At 34.4% G+C, this 13,743-nt stretch overlaps 1 protein-coding gene across 11 annotated transcripts in view; it reads right to left on the reverse strand.

The window, feature by feature from the left end:
* RALGAPA1 (Ral GTPase activating protein catalytic alpha subunit 1) overlaps positions 1-13,743 on the reverse strand; it is a 202,247-nt gene that overhangs the window by 122,651 nt on the left and 65,853 nt on the right. For all 11 annotated transcript variants that reach the window (XM_018066156.1, XM_018066157.1, XM_018066152.1 and 8 more), the window contains exons 11-14: positions 10,332-10,529; positions 7,867-8,004; positions 3,823-3,971; positions 222-351 (exon numbers count right to left, since the gene is read on the reverse strand). In XM_018066156.1, the coding sequence (XP_017921645.1) occupies positions 222-351; positions 3,823-3,971; positions 7,867-8,004; positions 10,332-10,529 (615 nt within the window). The remainder of the gene's footprint in view (positions 1-221; positions 352-3,822; positions 3,972-7,866; positions 8,005-10,331; positions 10,530-13,743) is intronic.

Here is a 13,743-nt window from a genome sequence, read left to right on the forward strand (position 1 = left end):
GATTGGTATTTCATCTATTCTGCTAGGCTGTTAGTTTGTATGTATGGCAAACATACTACTAGATATACAACTTTATTTGGCTCTATAAAAGCTCCTTTAATATGATTTCTGATTTAAAGCTTTTTTCCCCAGGAAACAAGTTCAGGGCTCAATGAATCTTAAGAAAAACTACGTATCTATCCACCTATTTATCTATCTATTTATTTATTTATTTTTATTGCCTGGAAAAGTGGTCCTGCAAGTCGACCTGCCAAAGTCATGTTTTTTTTCCCCTGGAACTGTAGAAAAGCTTGTGATGGCATCTTCAGTACAGACTCCGTGACTCTGAGCAACACAAGCAGCATCTGTTCCCTTAAAGTAAAAAAATTAGTTAATGTTTCCTTCTTGCATATGTTTGCTTTTGGTTAATGAATAACTTTGAAATTAATATTTGCTATTAAAATGGTATTATCTTTCAATAATTCAAATATCTTTCAAATTTCAGAATTCTTTATATATTAAAATATAAATTTTCATTTTACAAATCTACACCAGCCATTTTTCAGTCATAATACCTCTCCATCAAATAAAAATTTGTACAAAGCTGATGAATTAGGGGTGAGAATATGGAGAATGCTCCCATCCCCTCGCCCCACAAATCAAGCAGTGACCTTATGGAGCTGTCTGAAGAACATTTATTTGTCTTTACAATACAGTTCTACCTTGATGCCTGTCTACCTCATTCATCTTTACAACATGGAGAAACTACATATCTTGAATTGTACCAGGTTCAATTCCAAAAACTGCATGATACTTTAAAAGATCACAATGAGAGCCGATTATACAGAGTGAAGTAAGCCAGAAAGAAAAACACCAATACAGTATACTAACACATATATATGGAATTTAGAAAGATGGCAATGATGACCCTATATGCAAGACAGCAAAAAAGACACAGATGTGTATAATGGACTTTTGGACTCAGAGGGAGAGGGAGAGGGTGGGATGATTTAGGAGAATGGCATTGTAACATGTATACTATCATGTAAGAATCGAATCGCCAGTCTACGTCTGACGCAGGATACAGCATGCTTGGGGCTGGTGCACGGGGATGACCCAGAGAGATGTTATGGGGAGAGAGGTGGGAGGGGGGTTCATGTTTGGGAACGCATGTACACCCGTGGTAGATCCATGTCAATGTATGGCAAAACCAATATAGTATTGTAAAGTAAAATAAAGTAAAAATAAAAATTAAAAAAAAAAAATCACAATGAACCTGATGAGAAAGCAAGGATCATTACTCCATTGCTTCTTTCTGTCCTTTCTAGTTTGGTTATCTTTCAACTCTTTATCCTCGATGTGTACTGCAAGTCACCCAATCCTTACTATGCCTCTCTTTCCTTAATGTTTAATATTAAGACCATAAAACTACCTTATTTGCACCTGGTAATTCAAAAACTGACTCAACCACATGCCAAAAAAAAGTCTGACAAGGGGATTTGGGCGGGTATATAGACAGACTAATAGCCCAAGTCTCTATCACAGCTTCCTCTTCTTTGGCTTGTCTCCAGGACCATTCCAGGCACAGCAATAGGTGGGACAGACCATGTGAGAAATGTGCCAGAGGCAGCAAGAGATCCCAGATGTAGGTATCATGGTTTTCTGGGAAGTGACGGCAGAATTAAATATGAAAGTATACTCAATGAACAGTATCTGAACTTATTAACTAAACAAATATATGTACTAAACAAATACATATGTATTCAGCTCATAAAGTAAAAATCAGAGGTAATGTATTTGTAACCTTTAGGCTTCCAGTTTCATTATATGAAACAAAAAGCCATTTAAAGTCAACTACACATTCAATAAGTAATGGATTTTCCAAGTAAAACTTTCTGATTTGTGGTCAAACTCCAATTCACTCATATATCTAACTTTTCACTTTATAATACAATAATGATTTTAATTATAAAGTCCTGTAAATTCAATGTAAATATGTGAGTAATCTTTCACAATGCTATGACTTCAAAGGAACTTACAAAAATTCTAAAATTGTGTTCCACACAGAAGTCTCTCACTTTAACCTGGCTTAAGACCATTGATTCAAAGCATATGACAAGAAAAAAAGGGGAAGGACTAACAGAGAATGGTTCAAAGTAAAAGTTATTGGCTGACAATAACTTGGGCTCTGAAGTCAGAAGGACCACAGTTCAAAACAAAAGTGTGTAAACAATGATAAACTACTTAATTTCTTTGTGCCTAAGAATCACCATGTAAAATTATCTACCTTACGGAGTGCTACAAGGATTAAGAAAAAATTAGATGTAAAAAGATTAAAAAGATGTGACACAGAAAAGTGCTCCAAATAAGTTAATAACAGTAATTACTTCTAACTATATCAATATGGATAATAAAAAGCTTTTTTTAATGAAACTTTTTTCCTATATGTAACAAAACAAACTAGGCATATTCTTTTACTAAGTACTCCTACTTTTAAAGAATGAGTCAAAAGAGGAAAATTATATACATAATAAGGATGTTTACTGCCCTTCTCTCCTCCAACAACAAACGTTAACTACATGTCCACCAAAAGGTGGTTAGTTAAGGTCTGGTACATACATATGGTATAACACTATGTGACTTTATGTGGTTTGGTCAACCAAACGTTCACCAAAGGACAAACAATGATTACCTATAGAGAACGAGCTGCTGGGAAACTTTTATTTTCTTTCTAAAACTTTTCTTTGTTTGAATTTTATAATGAACAAGTATCTTTACAAAAACTGAAGAACTGCTCTTCTCATCTCCCTAAAAGTCCTTTTTTAATTTCAATTAAATTTTTATAGAGTATCCATAATATATGATACTAGGCTAAGAAATGTAGGAAATATGAAAACAAGACAGTTAGTACATACCTTGTAGAGCATCTTAATTCAGTGAGGTAAACAGATATGTATAAAGTAATTTAGGAACTAAGACAATTTTGAAAAGATCTACAACACAGGTGATACTATTTAACCATCTCATCCTTATCTCTGTTGTAGATCTTGTCAAAATTGTCTTAGTAAATGTAAGACAAAATTGTCTAAATTGTATAAATGTCCATCACCAACTGAACAGACATAATTTGGGCTAACTCCAGGAGATGGTGAAGGACAGGGAAGCCTGCTGCAATCCAGGGGTTTGCTAAGAGTCAGACACGATTTAGTGACGGCAAAACCACAAAATGACAGAGGTAAAAACACAGAATGAAAGGAAGAGAACTGAAAGAGGAAGAATATGTGAGGAAAGGAAGGTAGAATCTAAGGATAGTTATGGTAACAACAGGAAGAGAGGACAGGAATTAGATTCTCTAAAGAAAAGTTCAGACTGCTTAAGAGAGCAATCTGATAAAGCTGGCAGGTAGGATCACATCCTGCAGGACAGAATTAAGGCTTGAGATAGGGCTAGAAAAGTAGTCAGGAGCCTGACTGTACAAGGCCTTGAATATCAGGTTCAGGAATCAGGCAGTCATACATTCAAACATTTATTTAATCATTCATTTAAACATACATAAATTCATTTATTCATACATGCATGCCAGTATTCATTCCTGGGGAAGGCCATCAATGCCCACTTTAGAAAGATAAACAAAGGGATCTTATAAAGTTTGATCAAAGATGTTTGAGATAAAGTGAAGGGGAACATTGTTGCTGTCATGATTATTACCTAAAATATTATAGTCATTCATTCATTCAATAATGGAAGCCTGTATAATACTGTTACCAGCCCTATTCAGACACTATTCCTCTAGAATTTACCATGTGCATATACACTTAAAAAAAAAAAAAAGCATTTTTTTACCAAGTCTTTTTGTCCATTGATACTTGCACAACCATGAACCGATAAATGTTAAGAATTCGTTTACACATATCTGTGTGCTCATCCAGAAGACTTTTTATCTCATTTGCAGGTTCAAGAAGAAATATGTTTGAAGAATTTATAATAAACACCTAAGGTAAAAGAAATCATAAGCTGTTTGTTACAAAATTTAAAGGGAAAAAAATTCAAGATGCTAGGTGATCTACAACAAACTTAAAAGCATTAGACTGTAGGTTAGTTCTAATCCTGCTTCTACCACCAGCTTGATATGGGAAATTAAAGTTCATTAAATCTATTTTTATGTTTATCTCGACAAATATACAATTACTAGCAGGCACTGAAAGAAAATAAACCAAGTGAAAAACAGCAATTTTTAAAAGTGAGGCTTTAACATAATAACCTTATTACTGTCATAAAATGGAAAGAATAAAAAAATAAACACAGTTTAGGATAAAAGAGGATAGATACCTCAATCAAGGTAAACTTTCTGAATGAGGTGTTCAAAATCATCTATTTTCTTTTTTCATGTTTATTGATTATGTGTGCGTATCTGTTTTGTTAATAACAGACTGCATATTACAGTACTACTAATCAGGATCTATCAATATGTATCTTAAATTGATTATAGTATCATTAACTATACTTTGTTATAGAGGACAAAGTTGTTATATTAGTGACAAGTATGTGCAAAGGTTCTCAAAACACTTTGGAGGAACAGAACATTACTTCTATTGTGAACCAAGGACATTTACAACTTCCATACCCACAATTCTGATTTAAATTCCCTGGATGAACTCTGAAAATATAGTTGTAAAATCATATGAGCAAAGAACACTTAAGCTAACTTTAAAATCGTGAAAAGAGCTGACTCTGTAGGTCTACCAACACTGACTAAGAAAAGCAAAAGAGGCACAAATAACATTAGAAATAAAATAAGGATGTACCTACATACCCAGTGGAGAATTTTAAAATGATGGTTTAGTGAATAACTTTATGCCAGTAAAACTGAAAATTTAACAAAATGGATTATATTTTGTAGATAAAACATAAACTGCCAAAACTGACTCAAGAAAAAGTAGAAAAGAGGTACAATACAAAGACAGTGAACTGCTAATCAAGGTATCCCTGATCCCATCACTAAACACCAGGCCTACGCTGCCTTACAGGCAGAGTTTTGTCCAATTTTCCCAGAAAATGATCCCTATTGTACATAAAGTGTTTCAGAAACAAAAAAGAAAAAAAAACTACCAAATTTATTTTTATAAAACTATAACCCAGTTATCAAAAATAGAAAAGGACTATATAAGAAAATTAAGAGATACTTCAGAACATACAGATGAGAATCTTCAAAAAAGTAGCAATTCAACTCAAGCAAAATATAATACTTTATGACCAAGTAATATTTACTTCAGAAATCTAAGAATGCCTTGACATCAGCAAAGTTTAATAATATAATGTACCCTATCAACAGATTAAAATGTGAAAAGGTAGAATCATCACATTGCATAAAGAAAAGCACTTAGCACTTATTCATTTTTTTAAAATTTAGCACACTAAGAAAAAAGGTAAAATTTCTTAATCTGAAAAAGACTATTTATCAGGAACTGCAGCAAATGTTTTAATAGCAATTGAACTTGAAAAGTTCTGCCTGAACCTGAATATATGGAAGTAGTGCCAAAAGTCAAGAACAAGACAAGGATTCCTCACTATCATCTCATTGTCCCGTGGAACCCAGTAAGCAAAGGAAGTGACAGGGAGCAGAAAATGAATATAAATAAAGATGACTTAGAAAAGACAAAGGTCAACTATGTAGCAACCTGGAAGAAAAATGTTCCTAAGAAGAAGAAAAGCAGGTTTAAATGACCTGAGGTGAGAGCCGGCCTAGCATAAGCGAGGAATACCAAGTATAGAGTGAAGTGAGGAAGGGGAAAAACAGTGGGAGGTACGCTGAGAAACAGCCAGAGCACCTAAAGCAGTTTCTTATACTGCCAGTGGTGAGGTACAGGTTTTCCCCCCAGTCTTTTGCAGACCAATCCTATTGTAAAATACAATTTTAAAAAATGAATAGGATAAAGGAAATGAGAGAAAGACATGCAAAGTACAAACCCAAACTTCTCATCAGAATGAAGGGATATTAAATGACTTAAGCTTCTAAACTTTTACTCTCAATTTTGTAACTACCTGTGGGCTGGGACTAGTCTGTGGACCACATACTTTGAGGAGCAATGATGTAAAAGGCTTGACAGATCACTGGGAAGAACTCAGTGATAATAAGTCACCAGAGGCTTTGGAACAGAAAAATGACATGATCTGATTTATGGGATCCCTCTGGCTATTGGGTTGAGAATATACCAGGGTGATGGCAGGTGCAAGACCAGAAGCAAGAATAGTAATTAGAAATTTACAGCAATATTCCAGATGGAAGATTATTGAGGCTTGAACAAAAGAGGTAGTATGAGTGCTGAACAGTAGTCAGATTCTATATACATTCTGAAAGTTGACAGGATTTGTTGTCAAATTAGATACAAAAGAAACACAGGAAATAAGATGGCCTGAGCAACTGGAAAACAAGATCTGCCATCAAATGAAATGAGAAAAACTGCAGGAAGACCATGTTTGTTGAACAAGATAAGTCAAGTTTTAGATACGTCAAATTTAAGATGTCTATTAGATAGTCAAGTGAAGATGCTAACTTGGCATTTGAATATTTGAGTTCAGGACTCTTAAGAGTTCAGATAATAAGTCTCAGACTAGAAATAAAAAGTATAAGTTGCAGTGTAGAGATGACACTTAAAGCCCTAAGAATGGATAAGATCAATAAGATATCAGTAAGTTTACATAGAAAAGAGAGCCAAGCACTGGTTCCTGGGTACTTCAACATGAAAGTTTGGAAATATTTTGAAAAATCAGGGAAAAAAAAGAAAAGAAACCAAAAAACTAAGAAGTAGCCAGGAAGTTAGGAGGAAATAGAAAAACAGGAGGGTATGATATTCTGAAGGCCATCTGAAGAATGGTTTTAACAGAGAGGAATGACCTACTCTATAAAATGCTGACAAATCTGGTAAAATTAGGACTGAAAAATTCCATGTGATTTAACAATGGAGAAGTCACATGTGGCCTTGACAAGAACAGTAAGATGAAAAAATGAATAAATACAATGAACTAAAAATCAGTAACAAAAAAAATCTAAAAGAATATGGAAGAACATATTAATAGGCCATACATAAGAAAAGACACTTTATTTCAGTAGTGATTAAAGAAAAGCAAATTAAAACAGGGAAACACAAACTAAAAAGAATAACATTTCATATACACAGGAGCAGCAAAAATTAAAATCTGACAATATAAGCTATGAGGAAGAGACAAGGAAATAAGAACTTATACGCACTACTAAGGGAATGTAAAATATAATCATGCTGAAGAACAATTTGGCAATTAATAGTTAAGTAAAACTGACAACGTACAAATGCTCCAACCCACCAATTCCACTTCTACTTATGTGTCCTAGGGAAATTGTTCAACACGTACCCAAAAATACATGTATAATATTGTTCAATGAAGCATTATCTGGAATACTGAGAAACTGGAAACCACCTTAAAATACCAACTTAAAAAACCATCAACACATACACACAAAAAACATCAATAGAAAAATGATTAAGAAAAGTGCAAAATAATCATAAATTAATTATAATACCACCAAGTAGTTTTAAATGGATTAACTATGGCTATGTATCAACAAGAAATCTCAAAAACATACTGGATAATGTAAAAAGTTGCTGATGACAGTATACTATGACACAATTTATATAAATTTTAAAACTGTACGGAAAAAAAATGCAATGTTTATCAATACACATTATGATATGAAGGTTAAGGAAAAAACAACATTAATAGGGCATAACAGTAATTGATAACTGTGTGTGGTGAGTTCATTGTATTTAAAAAATTACACTGAAATATTGAAATATGTATTTGAAATGTTAACGATTTTTATTTTATAAAAATAAACAAAAAGTGATCTACCTGCAAAACTGCCTGGGCACCAGCTCGTATGTTTTGTTCTATGGCTTCTTCAGAAGCATTATGAAGAATATCTTGGTAGGTTCCATTTTTAGGCCAAGTGGAATTTCGAACATGATCAGCAACATTGGTCCCATTTTCCTGAAGCAAAATACCAAGTTAATACTTTATCAATTAAGAACGCTGTGACAAGTCAGTAAGTTCAAGAAGTAAACTGGAAAGTAGTAGGTCCCTCTGTCAAACATCTCAAAATAGAAGATATCCTATTTGACTACAAAAGTAACATATATGTACACTGTAAAAAAAAGTTCTCATTGACAAAAATATAAGAAAAAAAAAATCAACCATCAGGACGAGCCAGAAATTGTATTATTTCAGATATAGAGACATTTTTCTACCTATCTAATGTATAAACCTCCCCTCTTGCACTTACACACTCCAAATGGGACTGTACTGGGCTTCCCTGGTGGTACAGTGGTTAAGAATCCACCTGCCAGTGCAGGGGACACAGGTTCCATCCCTGGTCTGGGATGATCCCACATGACGCAGAGCAACTAAGCCTGTGCACCACAATTTCTGAGCCCACAAGCCATAACTGCTGAGCCAGTATGCCTAGAGTCTGTGCTCTGCATCAAGAAGCTGCTGAAATGAGAAGCCTGCGTACCACAACAAAGAGCAGCCCCTGCCCTGACTTGCCACTAGAGAAAGTCCCAACGCAGCCAAATAAGTAAATAAATAAATCTTAAAAAGAATGGGATCGTATTATTTATAGCTTTGTAAAAGATAAATCCTCTTGTAAAGGAAATGCCAGAATCCAAATGACATAAATAAAAGAAAATAGCTTCTATTTACCCTACTTAAGAAAAATAAAATTCCTATTATCCAAAGATAGATGAATACTGACACTTCAAACCATTAATACTGTATATTTCTGCCAGAGTGTTAGCTGTCAAAAGTCCTGCTGATTAAGGAGTTCCCTCAGTTAAACAGAAATTTCACTCAATGTTGTTCTCTTTTTTTTTCAAGTTTCTAATTTCTTTCTGCTTTTGGTCACTCAATAGTATCTTCATATTTTTTTTTTTTTAGTATTCTGCCTAGAACTTACAATTTTAAAATATGGGAGATTTAGTCTAATCAAAGTATTATTTAATTACCAGAAGTAGTACTGGAACTCAGCTTTGTCCGAGTAGCCAATACAATATATCATGGTCTAGTCTACACTGTTCTCTTAAGCTCCATACTTCTCCATCAGGTATCTTCTGAACAGTTCTTCCTGAATGACCCACAAGCACCTCAAATTCAAGACACTTAAAAGTAAATTTATACAAGCATGCTTTCCTCATTTCTACCAATCTGAATATAGCCTCCTTGGACATAATCACCACACTTGCACTTATTTTCACTCCTGTTCATGTGTGAACGGCAACTAACTTGGTTGCAAAAAGAAAAAGCTTGGGACACCTTCTCATTCCTCATATACAATTAATCATCAAAACTTGATTTCACCATCAAAGGAGCTCATAAATCTGTCTTCTCCCTTATATTTCCATTGCAACTGCCACTGTCCTCTATCAGGTGCCTAGTATCTCCTTCTGGTACTTCCTAGCTAGTGTCCTTGCCTCCAGACTGGCCTCCAATCTATCTTCCATTCTAAGCTTGGTATGAGCCTTCTGAGATTTGTAACTATCCATGCCATTTTCTATTCATAATCTTTCCAGTGTCCAGAATGTAATCAAAGTCCATCATGACAGCATACACGTTACTAAACAGGGTCTAGTTCTTGTCTATCTCACATTTCTTATCACTCTTAGCTACAGCCAAATAAAAGTATTTTCAGTGTATGTACTATAGCATCCATTTTGATTTAGTCTCACAGTTTTGTTCTGACTGGGATGTGCAGCTTGCAGGACCTTACTTACCCAACCAAAGATGAATCTGGGCCCCAGCAGTGAAAGCACCACATCCTAACCACTAGACCACCAGGGAACTCCCACCCCACTTTAAAATATTATCCCTTTTGTAATACCATCCAATTTTGATCTAGACAATGACTAAAAGAATCAGAATACAAGCTCTTTTAAAGTTGTGACATCAAAGAGCTTTGGGACAGAATACTGAGATAACATATTATCTAAACTGTGAAATATAACTGACCGTTGAACAACATTGGGTGTAGGGCACCAACCCTTCAAGCAGTCAAACATCTGCATATAACTTACACTTGGCTCTCAATATCCACAGTTTCTCCATTATCGACAGATTTAACCAACTATGGATTATGTGGTACTGTAATATTTACTATTGAAATAGATCCTCATATAAATGGACCCACACAGTTTAAACTCACACTGTTCAAGGATCAACTGTATACTGAAAAGTATCTTTACCTTCCCATCTATCCCATATCACCACACTTCTGTGAAAATCTTATCTATTACACTTATACTAAAATACATGTCTTATTTTACCTCTTCTCTTTTTTCTCCTTCTTCCATTGAAATATCATGGTCTGTGACATTGTCAATGCACGGAAGGTCTGAAGAAGAGATCACAATTTCTTCAGGCTCTTGCATGAACAAAGGTTTTTCCTCTTGCTGGATCCATTCTTGATATACTTTTACCACTTTTCTCATAGCTGCTGCTTCGCAAATTGGTAATAAAAATGCCTAGTGAAAAGAAGAGAGAATATAATGACACCTTTTACTTTACTGCAAACTACTAAAATATACATTTCTATCTTAATAAAATGTGAGATATAAATGATTCTTAAAGAGCTAAAGTCAAACAACTCATTGTCAGAAAAAACCTTTTGTTTCCAAATAATCTGTAAGCACATTAAGACAAATACTTTTGGCAGATAGATATGGATTTCCAGCCCTAGGAGCAAAGATTTGTTTCAATAGTACTATTACAGAATGAACATATTCCCTGTAACTGTGCTCCTATAAGTTTAACGTGAATACAACTTATCATAATAAATCACATTTTTGTAGATTAAAATAAATTTTGATAAAAAGATTTTAATTAAAAAAATGACTCTAAAAAGCAATAAAACACTATGTAACAAGGCAACTTAGCTTTTCACAACATATTGTTTAAAAAGGTAAGAGTTTTCTTCTGTCATTTTACACACTTAAAATTTTACAAGCTAAACAATATGGCAAAAATATTTAGGAAGTTTAAAGGAATACTTTACAGTTATCCTTTCCTTTCAGTGTTATCTTAAGTTTAAAAATAACATTTTCCTTAACGCAAAAACATCATCACAGAAAAAAAAAACAAACAACCCTTTTAAACAATTCATACTTATAAAGCAAGAAAAACACTCAGTCTCACTACTCAAAGTCCTTCCCTTATAATATTTGTGCTTATGTGTTAACATTTTCATTGTATTTTTTTAACAAATAAAATTGGTATTCAACTTGATTTTCTTTTGTATTTGTTTCATAATGATTATCTATGAATTTCAGCTGTAAAAATCACAAAACCTTTACCTAAAACCTGCTACTTTCTACTCTAGAATTATCTATGAATATATAACAATCATGGGGTCAAAAGACTACTTTATCTGACTGAAACTAGCCAATAAAATAATGATGAAAAGTTTATGTGTAATATCAATAGGGTATTTCATGTTGTTTGGTAATCCTTTTATTTATTGCTATTATTGATTCCCTAGAAAACTGCATTACTTGTTACTTTCTTCCACCTAACAAACCCATTCTCAAATTCTCATTCTCATGTTCTGACAGTTTAATGGTCAATGACATAATTTTGATCATCACTGCCTGCTCTAAGACTATTTTACAACTGAAGCAACAGTTCAGATTTCCTTAAAAATATTAAAAGAAAAAAAAAGGCTCAATCTCTAAAAGTTCTATTCTCAAATACTGAAAAATTTACTTAAAAATCAGCATGAGAAGTCTCTGTATTTTCTGCTCATTTTTGTTTTGAACCTAAAGAGAGAAGTCACTCAGTCGTGTCCGACTCTTTGTGACCCCATGGACTGCAGCTGACCAGGCTCCTCGGTCCATGGGATTTTCCAGACAAAAATCCTGGAGTGGGTTGCCATTTCTTTCTCCAGGGGATCTTCCTGATCCAGGGATCAAGCCCGGGTCTCCTGCATTGCAGGCAGACTCTTTACCATCTGAGCCACCAAGGAAGCCCTTGAACCTAAAACTGCTTTATAAAAATAAAGCTTATTAATTTTAAAAATATTAGACCCAGAGCTACAATTTTCATTATTGCACAAATTATCACACTATATTCCAAGTGGCTGGATGTATCTATTAAAGACAAGAGTGAATACATACCACATTTGTCCTTACAGGCCACCATACTGATTTTGCCTACACACTAAAGGATCTTGAGGAAAGACTGATCTTAGTCATGGATAAAAATCTGATGCATAAAAACTAGAGGGTCATTTTATACATTTACAATGAAAAATAGCAGTCTCAGACCAGAACGTTCAAATCCATATGAGTGAGTGAAGTTGCTCAGTCGTGTCCGACTCTGCAACCCCATGGACTATATGTAGACTACCAGGCTCCTCCATCCATGGGGTTTTCCAGGTAAGCATACTGGAGTGGATTGCCATTTCCTTCTCCAGGAGATCTTCCTGACCCAGGGATTGAACCCGGATCTCCCACACTGTAGGCAGACGCTGTACCGTCTGAGCCACCAGGGAAGTCAAATCCATATATTGGCACCTTAATCTTTCTACAAAGAAGTACCACTCACAATCAGATACCAGTATTAATTGATAATAAGGCAATCTGTCATTATAGGCAAGAATATGTGAATCAGCGAATTTTCTCTCTACAGGTAGACCTACAAGGTCATCTCCACTTTTATGATTCTATGACCATAAAACTACATCAAAACCAGAAAACTACAGGGAGAAAAAGTCAAAACAACAAGAAATAAAAAATAAGTAAAATATTAAATGGTATCAGCTTAAGGCAACCTGGTACATAGTTTTCTAATAACTGGCTTCACCAATGGGATCTGATTTACTGGTAGCTAAGGCTCTCTTCTTTGGTGAAAAAACACTAATAAAACATGTTAGTCTCTGATTAGTTTTTAAATGGGCTTCCATTATTAACCAACCCAGATTGTGACAAACACATTCTTTAAAATTTAATTAAATACAGTGAGCATTTAGCAGACCTGGCAATTTTTTGTCTCCTTACAGCCAAAGAGGTTAGAGACAAACCTCCTTAGAGACAAAGAGGTTCACATTTTGTCTCAGAATACTTAATCTAACGTATGTTAACATGAATAATTCATTTTCCAAATTAAAAGAAGAGTAGAATTATTAACTTTTTTGTTTAATGTTTAGCTTAATAGAAGACAGCTGGATTCTCTTATCTGCTTGCTTCCATATTAAATCTGATACAATATCATATGTCAGGTATCCTGGGGACAATTTCACTGTACATTTGTGAGAGAGCAAGAGTGTAAAAGGTTTTGACCTTATGAACCTCAAAGGTTCTGGGGATTTCTCAGGAGCCTCAGGTTATACTTTGCAACCCACTGCCACCTATTTATATATTTTATACTATCATGTAAGAATCGAATCACCAGTCTATGGCTGATGCAGGATATAGCATGCTTGGGGCTGGTGCATGGGGATGACCCAGAGGGATGTTGTGGGGAGGGAGGTGGGAGGGGGGTTCATGTTTGGGAACGCATGTACACCCGTGGTGGATTCATGTCAATGTATGGCAAAACCAATACAGTATTGTAAAGTAAAATAAAGTAAAAATAAAAATTTAAAAAAATTACATATAAATAAATCTGTTGTGCTTTTAAAGGCTAAACTCTATGTGCTTTATTTACCTCACATCAAAGTACCTGTGGCTCCTCACTGTAGCC

The sequence above is a fragment of the Capra hircus genome, chromosome 21 (assembly GCF_001704415.2).
Source record: "Capra hircus breed San Clemente chromosome 21, ASM170441v1, whole genome shotgun sequence".
NCBI lineage: Eukaryota > Metazoa > Chordata > Mammalia > Artiodactyla > Bovidae > Capra > Capra hircus.